We start from the raw sequence: 16,553 nt of genomic DNA on the forward strand, positions 1-16,553 counted from the left end.
TGGAACCAGGACTGGTGATCTCTTTATCTCTGTCTCTTTTTCTGTCTTTTGCTTTCTCTATCCCTCAGTTTCTCTTTCTCTTAGAATTGTGAAGTAACAGTTAGAGTTGTTAAGTAACAACCTGAAGTACAACCTTAAGTACCGCTTGCCATAAATTGTCCTATACCTGTTGTTCAGTAACACAATGCATACCTCACCACTTGCCATAATTTGTTATATACCTAACCAATTATCGTGGACTTGTTAAGACCTATACTAACCATTTTGGGAAGCTAATAAATGTTTATATACGGACCTTGAGATTTATCTCACCTTAGTCTGCGCCATTCAGAATTTACGAACCTGAAGTCACTTACCCTGCCTCTTTCCTAAAAGTGGGACGTGACAAATGTGCCTTCGCTTTGGGGTATATTTTTAAACAGAATAGCTCTTCATTATGTGTGAAATAAGCTGAAACTGGAAAGGCATTTGCAAAACAGGTAGATTTTCCTGTGGTTTACCATGTGGTGAGATCAGGCATTGTATTTTTTGCTTTCATTGAGCTGTTGTGTTAATTATCAATTTGCTGCTTATTTTACTTCCCTGGCATGAGAAAACAGGAGTTCCGGGTTCAGTTGAGGATCCCAGGAAATACCCTGGAACCAGTGATCTCAGAACAAACTACTTTAGTTTGAATAAAGTGTAGCACCCATGGTTCACAAAAACTTACAGAACAGTAATTTTTTGGTTTCTCTCCTTTTTTTTTTTTTTTTCTTCTTATTGCAGCAAATAAAGAGGTATGGCAGTTCAGAATTCCACAGACGTTTTACTGCTTTTGGCAGCCTTTGCTGACAGGCCTCCTTTCCCGAAGTTTTGCACAGACCCTAATAGAGAAAATGTTTACAGAGTTGAAGGAATGCTCTGACTCTTCAGAGCTCCGGTCTCAGTTCTTGATCAACTGGATTTCTGAGATCCTGACTGGCATTGGCAGGGTAAACTCTGGTGAGTATGTCTGGAATTCCTGCCTGTAAAAAATGTGAGAGTCTCTTCTGTACTGGGAAGACGGGGGAGAGTGCTGTGACCTTTAGATGGAAAGTGCAATAACCTAATTATTACATTTTGTCATGTGAAGGTAGAGCTTTTCTTGTTGCATTTCTTACACTTTTCAACCTGCAGCTTATGTATGTCATGCATTTCTTAGCAAAAAATTGACGTTTTTGGCAACTTTGCTGCGGCCTCCTCAAGACAGGAAAAGCCAATCTCTTCCATGAAAGATCAGACCCTTAAGTGCTATTTTTTTCAGATATTAGTACTTGTAGGAAATAACAGTAGCAGATAACAAATGAAGGTGTTATGTACAACCTAAGTTCCCTGTTCCCAGTTCCTTCCTCACTGAACAGAAGCCTGCCTTTACAAGATACTTATATAGTCCGTACTGTCCTTTTTTAATCCTATCACAAGATTTGTCATGCCTTCTAAACTCCCAGAAAAGTAATATTTTGTTTTCTGTTCCTAACTCCTAAGAATTGCTTACATTGGTGAACCGTATGTTTCACTCTAGAGAGAGGGGCACAAAAGAGCTTTAATTATTGGAAGCGTGTCGCAGGAATTCTGTAACAGGACTTCTATACTGCGATATAGCGTGTCCTTGAGGAGGCTTCCAGATGGTTAATTTTGCCACCTCTTCTCTCCTCTCCCGGCCTGGCTCAGTCTGCACCAAGATTTTGCCAGTATCTGTGGCAGTCACGGATTCATGTCTGATGCTTTCAGTTGGCGCTGAGCGTGTCTTATTATGTACCAAGATCCCTGAATGATAGTAGTTCCCAGCTGTTAAGACTATTCATTGCAGTGCTATTTGGAATGATCTCGGGTCCCAGCAGCAGTATACTGCATTTATTTGGGACAATGCTGTATAAATGCATCTTGTGGCTTTCCTGTCTGGGGTGGCATGCACATAACCAGCTTGGGAACGTCTGCACCTCACCGTGGTCGTGTCTCGTGGAGCTAACTTAGCTGTCGGTGCGTTGGCAGGTCCCTTGTAACAGCCTTGGTGTATTTGGTCAGTGCCGCTGGTCTTGGACTTGGATTGGAATGCCAGCTTATTTGACAACTTATTTTCCAGTAAAAATGCAAACGGCGTATTTTTAGTGAGTTTTGAGCACCTTATTGTTTTCCTTATCTTCTTTGAAGGGAATAAAAACCGAGAGTATAACAAGCAGGTGCCTGTGAAAGAGCTGTTCCTCCACAAAGTTCCTCTGCAATGGATAAGACTGACTAATAATTGCTTGGAAGCTCCCTGCTGGGCAACCCCACACCTTCTAGAACTGTAAGTTTGATCCTGTGACCTAGAAAAGGGACGGCAAACAGTGCTCTGTAAGAGCTTTGACATGCTCCCTTGTGATATGCTGAGTTACAGCCGCGTTCCCTTCCTTTCCTTTGCATCTAGTAGAAATTGTGGCAGGTGCATATGAAGCCCTGCTTGATGCTGCTCATCTCCCTGTTGAGAAGAAGGAGGAGAAATTAAAAGCGGAAATTGTCTAGGGAGGTATTAAAGAACCAACCTGGTCAAAAGAAAAGTGACTTGGTAGCGGAGATGTGACTGCTTATACAGGTGGTACGAATATAGCACAGGTGGTAACTTTTTCACATGAAAACTGCAAAGCAGGAATTCAGTTAAAGTCCTTAATTGTAATCACAAAAAGGGATTATTTCAGCATCCACCCACCAGGGAATAATCAGATTGGCCTGTTAGAGGAGCTATATGAGCGAGCTGTCCTGGAGGAAACTCACACTTAAAAGGCTGCTCAGCTTGATAGTCTTCATCTGGAATCTCTTTTGCTTTTCAGATTTTTATGTTGCCCTTTTCCTTTCTAGGATCCTCTCAATCATGAGACCTCGCTTGCCACGTACTTCACGGAAGAACCTTCTCTATCTCGCTTATGTTTACACGGAAGGAGGTGACCCTTTGTCCAGTCCAGGCCTCTCTTCAGACTGCAGTGAACAGCCAATTTACACAATAGAGAGCTTACAGTGGAGGGCCAGGCAAGAAAATCAAGTTAAAAATCAAGGGCAGACTGTCGAGAAACAGGAAGATGTGCTGGAGGGAGATGATGGTGTAGAGGAGGTGGAGGAGGAGGAAGAAGAGATGGTAACTGAAACTAATCCTTTGGAAGGACTTGCTCATTCTGGTAACGCGGTGGCTATTGCTGAGAAAAGGGCAGCGCTGAAAGGATCCGCCTGGCAAATCACTGCAGGTAAAAAATGACTTTGTAAGACTTAGACAATCTTTGTCTCTGGCAAATGTTGATTGACGTGCAAAGGTATCTCAGCCCTCTGGGCCTAGCCAGTGTTGAAGTGTGCTTCAAAATCATCTAAATGCCAAATCGCTGAAAACTGGTTTGTTTTTTTTTTTTTCCAGTCTTCTGTTTATGTGCAGGAGTCATCTCTCTCAAACTCTTAAAATACTGTGAGTGCTTTTTTCCAGGAGCATGTTGTTACTGCCTCATTAAATTTTTTATCAGGCTTTTCTAAACTGTTTAAAATCTCAATATATCTAATTGATGAGGCAGCATATATGCCAGCTATGAATGGCAAAGGAAATATGAATGTTTCTTGAACTTTTTTTTGTCAGACTTGGGGTATTTGAAAGCACAGTTTGGCTGTGCTGGAAAACACTAATCATACGCTCGTAAGTTTTACGCTCCAGGAAAATTGCTGTTATGACATGGTGGCAAGCAAAAGAAAGGAGCAAGGCAAGTTCTTAGAGGGAATAAAGAGTATATCCAGTGTTTTGTTAGCTTTATTATGGTAGCTGTACTTTCTCGTTGGGGTCAAGGGTTCTGTAGCTAAGAAGATGAGTGATTTATGGAGGGACTTGGAGACACGAGGAGGAGGTTGGTGGAAGGGGGTTGGAGGGAAAGCGATATTTAAAGGAAGAAGAAGAAAAGCAGCCATTAGAAGACAATGAACTCGCGCACCTCACTCACAGGAAAGTTTTCCCAAGTCAAAAAAACAAACAAACAAACAAAAAAACAAACAAAACCACCAGAGATCTGCTTAAGCAGCTTGGGTTAGTTATGCTGATGTGAACAGCTTGTTAGAGCTGCACGTTTTGAGAACAGAAGCAAAATTGTCCTCTGCTTCAGTGACTTTGGCTCAGATCAAGCAAAGCTTTCACTGAAGGAACGCACGTTGTGTCCTGAACCACCTAATTTTTGTGAAGATTCAGTTTATGTAATCGTTTGTGGATAAAATTAATTTCTGTTTGAATAACATCTGTGTAGCTGCTCCTTAAATAATATGAACTACAGACAGTAAGTCTGTACAAACCCATGACAACATGTGGGATATCAACTAGGTACTATTTTGTTCCCGAAAGAGGGGGCTTAGTCTGTTAAATATGTATATATAATGGTAATTTGCCTTACAGCTGTGTTGGATGTTACCAAATGCTATTTCTGCTGCTTTTTTAATAGTAAAATTGTAGCACTTGGAAAGTACTATCCTTTGTCAAGACCTATTGTTCTATTAAGTGCCCAAGAACAGTATAAAAGGAAAACCAAATAAATCTGCTGGTTCTTTAGGGCAATGCTTGGATTTCTGAGCAGATACCAGGTACGTAAAACAAATCTGTTTCAGGCAAAGAGGAGGAAATGGCCAAGTGTACGTGATTAGCAGGGATCCCAGATAGTCTGTGTAATTATTGCTGGCTCTCTGGAGCGGAGTGCCGTTATGTTCTGAATATTGTCTCCTGGTCTTCGCTGAACTGCTAGTAAGCATTCCAGAAATAAATGTTCTGGTATCAAGAAAGCACATCGGCTTAAGAAATCTTATCGTCAAAACAATGACGCATAATAATTTGTATCTTTCATTTGGTAGGATGTGAAGTAATAATGAAATGTGAAAGGGGATTTCCCTATTGGGAACTGCCTTTGAAATCCTGGCACCGCAATGTAAAGGAATGGGTTCGCTGATGTTATCAGTTGTGATGGATAGTTTCCCTTTGCACAGTTTCTGGCCCCCGTTGGAAGCCAAATCTAACAAATGTGAAGTCATGGAGAGGGAGCAGCAATAGGCGCTCGTAAAAACAAATAGCGGAGTTTCCAAGGCATTGTCATATTCTTTTTCTTTGCCATCTCATCCCAGCCCACCTGTCTGTCCAGAATTGTTCTGTTGCTTAATTAGGCTTCCCCAGCCATATACTCTTCTACTTCTGTGGCTTCAGTTCTTCTTTAGTCACTGTTGCACTGTTTTTTTAAAGTTAATGTATGTGAGTCAATGTGTATGTTTCAAATGAAAATATGCTTAAAAGAGGAAGGTAAATACGGAGGGTTGCTCTAAAATACTGTGGGATTTCGTTTAATGGACATCGTCTCACAGTGGTTTGGACGAGCTGCACTGTGTAGACTGTGTGATGTTACGTGACTCCAGATGTGTCCCTGTCGTCTCACATACTACAGTGACCACCTTTTGAAGAGATAGTAAGGTTAGAAGTAAAATTAATTAAGTTAAAACTGTAGTTCAAACTTATTTTTGCCGTGTACCTGAGATTGTTCATTTTTGCTGAATGGCAGAGTTGCATGAGACAATATTGGTGGGCTGGGGGGGGGAATCTTGTTTTTTTGAAAATCTCCCTTGGGATCTCAGACTTCTCACTGATGTACTGTTTTTACCCAGATGAAATACGATGGAAAGACTTTCCTCTCGGGAAACTCCCAGGTCAGACAGATGACCCTGATGCTCTCATGTTGGATAATTATTCCATGATGTCCCTGCTTGATCAGCCAGTGAGAGATGAGTGGAAGTCTCCCAATGCAACGTGAGTAATGGTGTGGGCAGGACTTTGCCCCTGAAACATGAAATGCGTTTTTCACTCTGCGCCTTGTACAATATGATGTGAAAAATTAAGGATGAGATTTCTTTCTTACTTCTGTTTGACTCAATAGTTTGACCCAAATAGCTAGTACTATCTCTAATATTTACTGACTGCGCATCTCATGGATTTTTCAAGTGATGTGTGTGTTTGGAAGCGCCTTTGCAGTGCTGGCGTAATAGCGTAACAGTTTGCTCTTCAGACGGTGCTGACAGCTTTCAGTGTTGTCTGATGCTGTTAGTAAGATACAGTCTGCCGACCCTTAGAGTTACTAATCTGGAAGTGCAAAATTTTTAAAGCAAGCTACTGAGAGCTGGTGCAGAATCTGCCAGGTGATACTAGTGGGATGAGTGACTTCAATGGGAACAACTGTGGCCTTGCAAATCAAGCGTTCAGGACTAGAAGCCTTGGAAGTCATTTAGCCTCCCACAGTGTCTGTTTTCCCAGACTGCCTAATCTTGTATAGGAAGGAGGAGTCATTCTAAAATGCACAGTGGTTTGCTGAAGCATTTTGTGATGCATTAGTGGAAAAGCCTGAAGGTGAGGAGAGAAGGTAGCCATAGGAGGTGGCTGACTGCAGATTACTTCTGTAACGCCTGAAGAAGGAATTGCCTGTAAGTAACTGGGGTAGTGAATATGTTGAGAGTTTCTCATCAGTGAATGTAAACGTGTCTCTTTTCTGTACGCTTGAAACGCAGACTATAGTACGTTTCCTGAGTAAGGTCTATGTCACTACAGTCGCAGTTATTCATCCGATGGTTAACCCAACCTAGGACATACTCTTCTCCTCGCCCTCCCCCACCGCAACAGGGAGCTCTTCCTGCTCGTTTGCAGTGCGTTAGTCTGACAGTATGCTTGCATAGGTGATGGACGCGGTCAGGCAGAAGTTACTGCTACCTGTATTGCTGTGACAACTCGCCAGTATCTCAGGAAGTTACTTCATGAAGCTCTAACCGTCATCCTTTGAAGCTGAAAGAATATACTCAACGCTTTCCTCTCTGCGTTTGTCTCCTTCATCTTTTCCCATCATCGAGTCCGAGAGCTGCTATTTGTAATTGCTGCTGTTCTCATTCCCTTCTGGGAATGTACTTTTGTTTTGCGCTCCTTGGGTCTTTTGCGCTATCCGAAAGTTACATGCAGTGTCATAATTGGCAATCAAAAATGTGATTTCCATGGTATCCTTTGAGGAAGCCAGCTTGTAATCTTACCATCTGCACTCCTCCTGCTCTTTCTAAAAGAAACCATTGCAAGGATTATGAGATACTGCTGCTTAGCAGTTTGGAAGTTATTAGCACAGCCTCAGCAAGCTTGAAAACTCCATTTCTGTGAACTGGGCCTCTGATCCTCAACCACAGCATGATGGTGTTGCCCAGTGACCTTTTCAGAGCTGCAGCTGGTAATTTAAGCTGCAGGTCTGACCTCAGTAAAGAAACAGAGGTTGTCATGGAAATAATGGTAGCTTTCTGTAAAGCTTTAGTTAGATCACCTCTGTTACTAAATGACCCTTACCCGATTAAACTATCCCATTGAAGACGCTTTAATAGGGTCATTATTTCACCCTTTGAAGTCAAAGGAACTTGATTGCTGTAAGCTGTCAAATCAATTTCGTCACACACACAATAGGAGATGTGATTATATGTATTTTAATCCAAGCAACACTTCAGAATATAAATGAATGGCATTTATTTTCTTAAACACTTGATGGGATAACTTTCTAATCAGTGATTCTTTCCCTGTAGTAGATGGGTGCAATCCAGTAGCTTCCAAAAAACTTAAGTGACAGTCATGCAGCCTGGGGTGTTGCATTGGGAAGATGTGCTCTTGCATATATTTATATTTCCACATATTCAGAGTTGTCTTCAGATTAGCTTCCAGTTCCAAACTTTCCAAAGAGCAAGGTTTCCATTCTTCATCTTCTTGGTCATCCTCCTTGGGACTAGTCTGCTCTTTTGTCAGCTCAGGCCTGCTGAGAGGGTATTGTTTCTGCTTCATTTGTCCAACCGAAATGTAAAATTAGCATCTTGGTGATTGCTAGGTAAGCAAAAAGAAACTATCCTTTCCTGCTGCTCCTCTTTCTGATGGTCCAAATGCTTAGTGAAGTCCTTGGTTGCAACACTTGGAGAGACAGGATCAAACCTGCCTCTCTGTATAAGAGAGGTTAAACGAGTTATCCTTTCTGAGTCCTCTCAAATGATGTTAATCGCTGACAAGACCTGTGCTTTGAGCACTGCATGAGTTTCCTTTCAGACTGTGAAGAGAGCAGGTAACCAGTTGTCTTCTGATAGTTTATCATCCCAAAAAGAAGGGTAAATCTATACTAGGTACAAAAACCCGCTTTGAATCAGCACAAGGGCCCTTTGGTGTCAGCCAGCCATGAATCATGTTTCTTGCAACATGTTCCATGTTGGGAATAAGGCAAATTGCTGGAATTTGCAGATCTACTTCCGGTCTGCAGAGCCTCGGCACTCCGACTGTAGTCACAAATGATAGAATACTTGATCTCGGAGACTTTAAATGTAAAGCTCTTTGACTTGATGTTTAGGTAGGTGAGATCACTGGTAAGAATAAGGAGCTGCAGCAGAACTCTAATTGGCTCCAGTAATCAGTACCATTTGGCATGTAGTCAGCAGGCTCTGACAAGAGGTGGGTGGGGGTTTCTTAATGTGATCCTCGTTGGCTCGGTTGATTTTTTTCTGTGCACAGTAGCTGGAATCATCATTACGGAGGCTGTAATGAAGCGTATGCGGAGTAGCGTGATTCACTGTTCTGGCTGGTTTGTAAGCTGCTACTTGAAACCAGCTGGAGCATGTGCCCTTTTTGACTTGTGTATTGTAGGCTTCGGGTGTTCTGTAATCCCAGTATATTTCTTGGAGTGGTTTCTGGAGTAACAGGAGTTAAAGATCACCTAACGATTTCAGGTTCTGCTCTACAAGCAAAGGAATTCCTCTTGATATAAAGTTTATGTCACACCACTGATGTAGATGTTAAAGGAGCTAGAACTTGGCCATGCTGAAGTTTGCTGTCTGAATATCCACAGCACATATTACTGAATTCACTTGTTAATAAACAAAATCACTAAAATCACTAATAAATAGGGGGTTTTGTCATTTTGCTTTGGAGAGCAACAAAATCTTAGCTAGTGTCAGCAGGAGTTAAAGTGAGTGCTGGTATTGAAGTGTGATTACTTACAGCTTTACTCTGAGTATGGAAACATCTCTGTTAAATTAAATTTAGAATAGAATTCAGAATATAAAGTTTTGATTGAATTATCATGGAATATAAGTCATCTCATGTGCATCTCTGTTCCATTCCAAGTATCATGATACAATCATAGAATAGCCCAGGCTGGAAAGGACCTCAAAAGATCATCTGGTCCAACCTTCCATGGGAAAGGAGCCTAGATGAGATTAACAAACTCCATCCTTGCCAAATTCCTCTTACCTAAAAGGCTGAGCTTGATAGCAGGAGGGGTAGTGTAAAAGACCCCCAGAAGAGGGCGGGGTGGGGGGGGAGGAAAAGCCACTAGGCTTTTCTGTTTCTGGATTCCTGAGAAATGTGGGTATTTTTGAAGAGAAAACAGCAAGCAGAAACTATTGCTATGGTGCTGCCCAATTTTTGCAGCTGATGTGCTTACCAATGTTTTTATTCTTGCTGCTTTTATTCCACACGTTATGGGGTAACAGCAGTGGTTTTGGAACTTCGGTAATCTGCGTCTGTTTCTTTTACCTCTAATCCTCTAGTTGCAGGAGGTTGGAGAGATGATCTGGTGGTTCTTCTGTTGGTCTTCCAGCCCCGGCTGCTTTGCCTCCTTTTCCCTCCCCATACCAGTGGTTGTTCTGCTACAGCTTCCAGCGTCTGTGGTGGTGAGAGTTGAGCAGGGAGTTGTTTGTTTTTGTTGAATAAAAGTGCCAACAGTGGCAATATGCTCCTGTACTCTCACGGGGAGGGTGAGGAATTGAGATACATCACCATGACAACATTCTCCTATATCCCAAACTCCTCAACAGTCTGTGCCATCAGTGTACTACTAGCTGCTCCTGCAGCTGGCAAAAAAACCCCAACAACCTTGCAGTTTCTGTTGCTTTGTCATTAGCGAGGTAATTAACTGTGTTCTCGTTGCCTTTACTTTGGTTTTGGCTGCTTTCGTTTAATCCCCACTAGATCTTTCTTCCTCCTACTGTTACATGTTTTGGTTGCTAGCCCTTTGTAGGAAAGGCTCAGCTGTGGATGCTGGCAGCTGACCTGGAGATGTTTCTAGAGAGTGTTTCCAATGTATTTTGGTTATATTCCAACAAGAAAAAGCCCTGTGTGTTTAGAGTTCCCTCATAGTTGCTAACAACAAGAAAGAAGAACCGTGAAGCAAGCAGTAACTGGGTGCGCCTGGTCCTGCTGCACCTTCAGCGTTATGTTCCTCTCTCCTTCTTATCAAACTTTGACGCTTGGAGCTGCTTTCGTGATGCGCGGTTGTGGCGGTGAGTCATGTGAAGCAGTTCGAGCCTCGGCAGCTTTACAGCACTGGCAAGCAGAACTCGAGTGTTATGATTAAATCGTGACTTGGTAAAGCTTCCAGCCTGTCCCTGATTTAATATCACCTCCGGTGACTTCAGAATAAATGTGATCTAATTCGTTGGATTTGGAGGGCATCTCAGGGTAATAGGAAGGAGTTTTGGGAGGTAGGACTTGTTAGGGTTTTTGCAAATCCATTAAATGTCCAAAGTGGGTAAGATGTCTGGTTTTCCCAAACCTGCTTCCCTTATCATGCTTCAAGAGCAAAGCATCACAGTGTCATTAACGTGGAAGCTGGAACTGTGGTTCAGTGTCTGTGAAGGTGCTTTGAGATTCTTGCTTGAATAATCTGCAAAGACACATATTTAAAGGATCTTGAGAAAAAAAAAAACCCCAAACACATAACAAACACCCACACATCATCAAGCGCATCTAAACACAAGGCTGACCTTTGGCTCAGCAAGTGTCTGATTCACTAACTGCTGGCAGGTGGGAGGGTAATTGGGAACACACTTCTTCTGTTCTCTGCTTGTGTGCTTATTTATGCATCTGCTTTTGAACATAGTTGGAGACGGGCAACCCAGACCTTTGATCTCAGCTAGTGCAAACGCTTCTACGTACTGGAGCTGATGTGCAGCTAAACCTGGACCCTGACAGCATGATGCACACTCTGGAAGATGTCCTAGGATGCATTCATCCTGCCTTCTCCCTGAATGTTAATAGCGTAGGAAATATGCATGGTAGGAAATAGCAAGGCCTCTTTCTCATAACAAATTTGTCGGGGATATTTTTCTCCCCTCCATGCTGTAAAAAGCATTGGAAAGTCAGATTTGTACTTGGTCATAAACAAATTTAAGAAAATGCGTAACTATGCAGTTGCTATAGTTTTAAAACAAAATGAGAAAAATATTTATACTGCTAATGAGATACTGAAATAGATTCTCATAGTTACAAATGAACCAGTTTCTTTATAAACTGCTCTTTGGAATGCACTGTTTAATGGTTTTACACAGGTGAGCTGTTACTTACCCATACTTCAGGTCATATTCTCTAGGTTTTATTTTCTAGGACTTGGTTATGATTCTGTTGCTTGCAACAAATTAAAAATCAGTGATCCTTGCTTCTGGGTATGCGAAAAGAAGCAGCAAGTCACGCAGAACAGACATGGCTGTGGGGAACTGCTAGTTCAACCTGTCTGTGCACAAAAGAAGAGCAAATACATTGCTACAGGATAGAAAAAAACCTGCCAGCCAGTTAGAGATTTCCAAGAGGTTCTTGGGCTCCAGGCTTAACTGAAGTATATAAATGTCCAGAAGTTTCTGCTCTGTACCATACGTGTGTAACTGTAATGGGAAATTTTGCTAAAGATCATAGAATCATAGAGTGGTTTGGGTTGGAAGGGACCTTAAAGACCATCCAGTTCCACCCCCTGCCCTGGGCAGGGACACCTCCCACCAGACCAGGTTGCTCCAAGCCCCGTCCAACCTGGCCTTGAACCCCTCCAGGGATGGGGCAGCCACAGCTTCTCTGGGCAACCTGGGCCAGGGGCTCACCACCCTCACAGCAAAGAATTTCTTCACAATATCTCATCTAAATCTCCCCTCTTCCAGTTTGAAGCCATTACCCCCCATCCTATCACTATGTGCCCTTGTAAAATTCCTCTCCAGCTTTCCTGTAGGCGCTTTAGGTACGGGAAAGCTGCTCTAAGGTCTTCTTGGAGCCTTCTCTTCTCCAGGCTGAACACCCCCAACTCTCTCAGCCTGTCCTCACAGCAGAGGGGCTCTAACCCTCTGATCATCTTTGTGGCCTCCTCTGGACTCGCTCCAACAGGTCCATGTCCTTCTTACACTGGGTGCTCCAGAGCTGGAGGCAGTGCTCCAGGTAGGGTCTCACCAGAAGGGAGTGGAGCAGCAGAATCCCCTCCCTCAAGGAGATACTTGGCAGAGGCAAGAACCTTGGAATAACATGGGTCATCTCCAGGCAGCGGCGCGCTGTGTGCCACAGGACTTGCCTGTACACTTGACTGTGGCCCCTACCTTGACCTGGAGAATAAGCTGCCGGTAACCGGAACAGAAATGTTTGCCAAGGCACGCAGCTCCTCTCTGCCTGGAAGAGACAGTCCTAATTTGCATTATAAATTCTTGCTCATGTCTGCCAAAACGCGCCTCTTGATACCTGCAAACGGACAGCTGGAAGGACCTGTTTTTTCCAGGTTTTTTTGGTGCTTTTCTTGTAGGTAATGCTTAGTTCTTTGGTGCTTGCAAGGATCTGAAAAAACATGTGGTGACATTAAGGAATTCATGACAGAGTGGTTGGTGTAGATTGATTGTTTGCAGTTTTATGGTTAGGAGGAAGCTGCCGTTTCATTTTATAGTGCAACGTAGGAGATTGCCCTGGAGTTAGATCTTTTCTTGCAGTGCCTGTCCTGGGGGCAAGGGTGGAATTTCTGTGGTGGCGCTTTGCGAAGAGGCTTATTCTGATGTTGCCATGGAACTAGCCATCAGTGAAACCAATTACACAGGCTGGCTTAGAAACCATATTTTGCTTTTAAAAAGGGAGGGGAAGCCTGAGCCACCGGTAAATACCTTGCAGTTAAGGCTGAGGGTATCGTTCACTTTTTACCTACAGCATTCTGTGCTCTTCACGCACCGTAGAAATAAAAGACGAGGGGAAAGCGGTGTACGTGATGTAGGTGACTTGCCGAAGAAATCGCCTAAGAGGTGATTTCTGCTGCAGTGCAGTGCCTCGTGATTATGTTACAGAAGCAGAATGAGTCCCCACGAGCTGCTGCATTGCAGACCTGCACGGAGTGGTGGTGCCTGGTCTGCGTAGCACAGAATTGCTTGTGCTTCTTGAACTCTCACTGCAGAGAAAACCGAAGCAATCTACAGAGCAGGTGCATATGGAATCGTCTTGCCAACCCCAAAGTTCAGCCACTTCTTGGGTGGAATATGGGAGCAGCTAAGACGAGCGCAGCAGCAGTACTCTGGAAAAAGCAGTATCCTGGAAACTTAAAATAGCAAAGGTCACACTTAGCAATTTCTACTCACTGTAGGCTGTTGTTTTCTTTCTTATATTGTCTTGAAAATAGTCTTCTGCATAGATTGCTGCATGCCTTTTCCTCGTATTTTAATACGAAATAATTTTAGCATATATTCCACGGTGAAATTGCCATAGAGATACAATTAATTGCTTCTAGGAATTTGTAAATTATCTTGAAGCTTGCTTTAATCAGAATTTGCTGCTGTCATCTTTGAAGAAACTTCATTTTAAATAATGGCAATGACAAGATTTGTAATAATTGCTCCTGCGTGATTCTTGGGTGAGTTACAAGACCTTGTTGTCCAGAAGGTGCCTCGAAAGAATCTGAGGCTTTGCTTCAAATCATACAATTCTTCTTCTTCAGACCTCCTTGGCTTCTGCGCTGCGTGTCTTTGTGGCACAAAGGTCCTGAAGTGCCTTAAGGCACCAGTGGGGTCACGGCTGTAAAGCTGTACAAGACAGAACCAGTTCAAAGATGGGGAAAAAGAGGAGTCAAAGCCCACGGGCAAAAAATTTATTGTTGTTAACTGCTTTTGATACTGGAGAAAAAGCAAACCTGTGGGCAAGGAGCGTGGTTTGGTGGCTGGAGACACGTTTCTTCGTATTTAGGCATGAAGGGGAGCAGGGAGAGATGGCAAACCATTTCTCGGGACAAACCTCTGTTCCACAATTGCCAGGGACGGGGGGATGGAGGGTGGGCAGGAGGAGTTACAACAGGATCTGGAAGACCCAAAACCTGTGCTCATTTCAAGAAAAGTAACCACTTTTGTGATTACTCCACATGTAACCGCTTTTGTCCAAAAAACCAAGTAATTGTCAAACTAATTTGAGGTATTTGTAGTAACAGTAAGACTATATCTTGTCGAACCTAGTTAGTACTCTTTTTCAGGAGGAGTATACTTGAGGACACACAAATTAACCACAAAGGGCCTCAGATTAGGAAAAAGCAACTTTGCAATACCTATATTTTATTGTTTCTGTTTGGTTTTGTGCTGTCTTCTGAAGCGCCTAGTTCTGGCTACTCGGGGAGCAAACATGGGAGTGTTTGGGTTGTGGGTTTGATTTCATCGTGCAGCTTCTGTTCACCTGACAGCATTCGGAGTCTCGCAGCCTGCAAAATGAACAGATGTGTCTTTTTTTTTTTTTTTTTTTCCTCATTTTCGAAAGGATGAGTGTTTCTTTGCTGCCTTCAGAATTGCAGATCTTTTGATCTGTGATTGACTGGGGGAGGAAAAAGGCATTTAAATATCTTTTATTTTCATTAAGTGGTAGAGTTCTCGTAGGATAGTAAGTATTAGGCTGTCCTTTCACCTCTGTGACTGAGTGTTCTTTCCAGGCCAGCCAGTAAACCATTCCGGCGAGTGGGTCATGGGCAGCAAATAATCTGGCAGAAGAAAAGTCTGTCTCGTGTTGGCAGATGAAATTCTGCAATGGTCTAAATCAAACTAATTGACCAATTAATGTTTCCTTCCCTTATCAGTAGCGCTAAGGTCCTCTGGAGGAAGATGCCTGGACCGCGTTTCGAAATACGATTTCATCATGGCGAGGACTTGGTTGTGTATTGATGGCAGACTGGAGAAGTTGGAAGCCGGGTATATGGATTTCCGTGCTTCATTGTGCGGGCTCTGAAAAAAGCCAGCAGGGGTTGCGTTCCCCTCTGCCCCCAGGAATTGCTCTCCGTGTGGCTTAAGACGCAGAGAGGAGCGATTGCAAGAGTTTCATCTACGTTCAGCCAAGGGGGTGGTTTTCTTGTTCTCCTCCTGTGCTGCTTCCAGTTGGCCGGTTTTTGAACAGCGCAACGCGTCGTGCAGCTCGTATTACAAGAAAATACCTGGGTAGAAAATGAAAAAGTGCACAGCAGGCCAAAAGCAAGACGCGTTTCGGCATCTCTGTGCGTGGGTCAAAGGGGCAAACGCCTGCTGCCACTCAGGTGGCAGCCTGGCAGGAGGCCAAGGAAAAAAAGTTCAGAGAGAAACATGAGGAAAACCTGTTGTTAGCGCAAATAGAAAGGAGCAGAACCTGATTTCTTCCTGTAGCTCTGCCTGGAAGCAATCCAAGTTTCATCAGGAGCGTTACAACGGCAGCTTGTTCATTCTTCTCATTTCCCTCTCATAGCAGCTTCTCCCTTTGCCAAAGGCCACGTGGCATCGGAAAGGTTGTCTGACTTGCCCAGGGCGGATTTTCTTGGCTACTTCTCATGTATTCGTCTCTGTCGAAACTTTGTCTGCTGTCTTGCAGCTACGAGGGTTTTGTGCATCCCCTTCAAAAGGGGCTTGTACGGGCTGTTCCAGAAGGGGTGTGTTTGCTGTTTATTTCTCCTTCGACAGCTGCCCTCCGGCTTCTCCACCTGCAGAGGGCTGCTCTGCCAGGCTTGCGGTAGGGGCACCGCAGTATGGGATGAGGGATCGCGAAAATTTGATGCTTTGCTTTGAAAATATCCCTGAGATTCTTGGAAAAAGCATTTAGAGCCTAGGCAATGGGGCACGTCCTTTCTAAAAGCTGTGGCCGCCTTTGTCTTTCTCTCTGGCTCCGCAAACTTAAAGCAAATGAAGGTAATGAGCTGCAGAAAGGGGTTCCTGGAGCGTGGAGTTTGACATAAATTTGGAAAAAGGGCTTTGGGGAAGCAGAACCTCTTGCCGCAGCCCTAATTCACCAGGTCCACGGGTGAGACTGGAGCACTTGGTGATCTTAGGATGCGTTTAATGTACGTTGTTCGACGTCTGCCTGAATTCTGCCTGCCTAGTTTGAGGTCTGTGCTTCTTATGAAAGAGTTCCTATGTATCTGTACCAAAACTTGATTACGTAGCGGGGAAAATAGGTTTCGGCTGACGACCTCCCTTCCCTTTTAAAGGTGAACTCAATCTTGAGAGACAATCAAGAGCCCATCTCAGTTCCTGTGTTTCACTTCTGTTTCTGCTTTTCTTGTTGTTTCTGGAGGTTCAGACGATTGGAGAAGGTGCCTTCCCTACGCTGATAGCAACAGCCTGGCCACCCGCAGAGTTTTCCCCCAGGAGGTTGCTGGATAAGTCACTTTCTGTTCTTTCCCTGCTCCTGTTCCCGTGCCTGCCCCTTACCACCCAGTTTGGCCTCTTGTGGGACCCTTTACGCGCAGTTCCTCTGGTTTGCCGTCAGATCTTCCCAAAGGCAAGCGTGC

General features: G+C 43.7%; 1 protein-coding gene across 1 annotated transcript in view; it reads left to right on the plus strand.

The window, feature by feature from the left end:
- The window catches only part of LAS1L (LAS1 like ribosome biogenesis factor), a 33,613-nt gene that overhangs the window by 14,616 nt on the left and 2,444 nt on the right, over positions 1–16,553 (plus strand). The window contains exons 9-12 of the mRNA XM_063345671.1: positions 766–981; positions 2,170–2,305; positions 2,854–3,233; positions 5,656–5,797. Coding sequence (XP_063201741.1) covers positions 766–981; positions 2,170–2,305; positions 2,854–3,233; positions 5,656–5,797 — 874 coding nt within the window. The remainder of the gene's footprint in view (positions 1–765; positions 982–2,169; positions 2,306–2,853; positions 3,234–5,655; positions 5,798–16,553) is intronic.

This window comes from Chroicocephalus ridibundus, chromosome 9 (assembly GCF_963924245.1).
Source record: "Chroicocephalus ridibundus chromosome 9, bChrRid1.1, whole genome shotgun sequence".
NCBI lineage: Eukaryota > Metazoa > Chordata > Aves > Charadriiformes > Laridae > Chroicocephalus > Chroicocephalus ridibundus.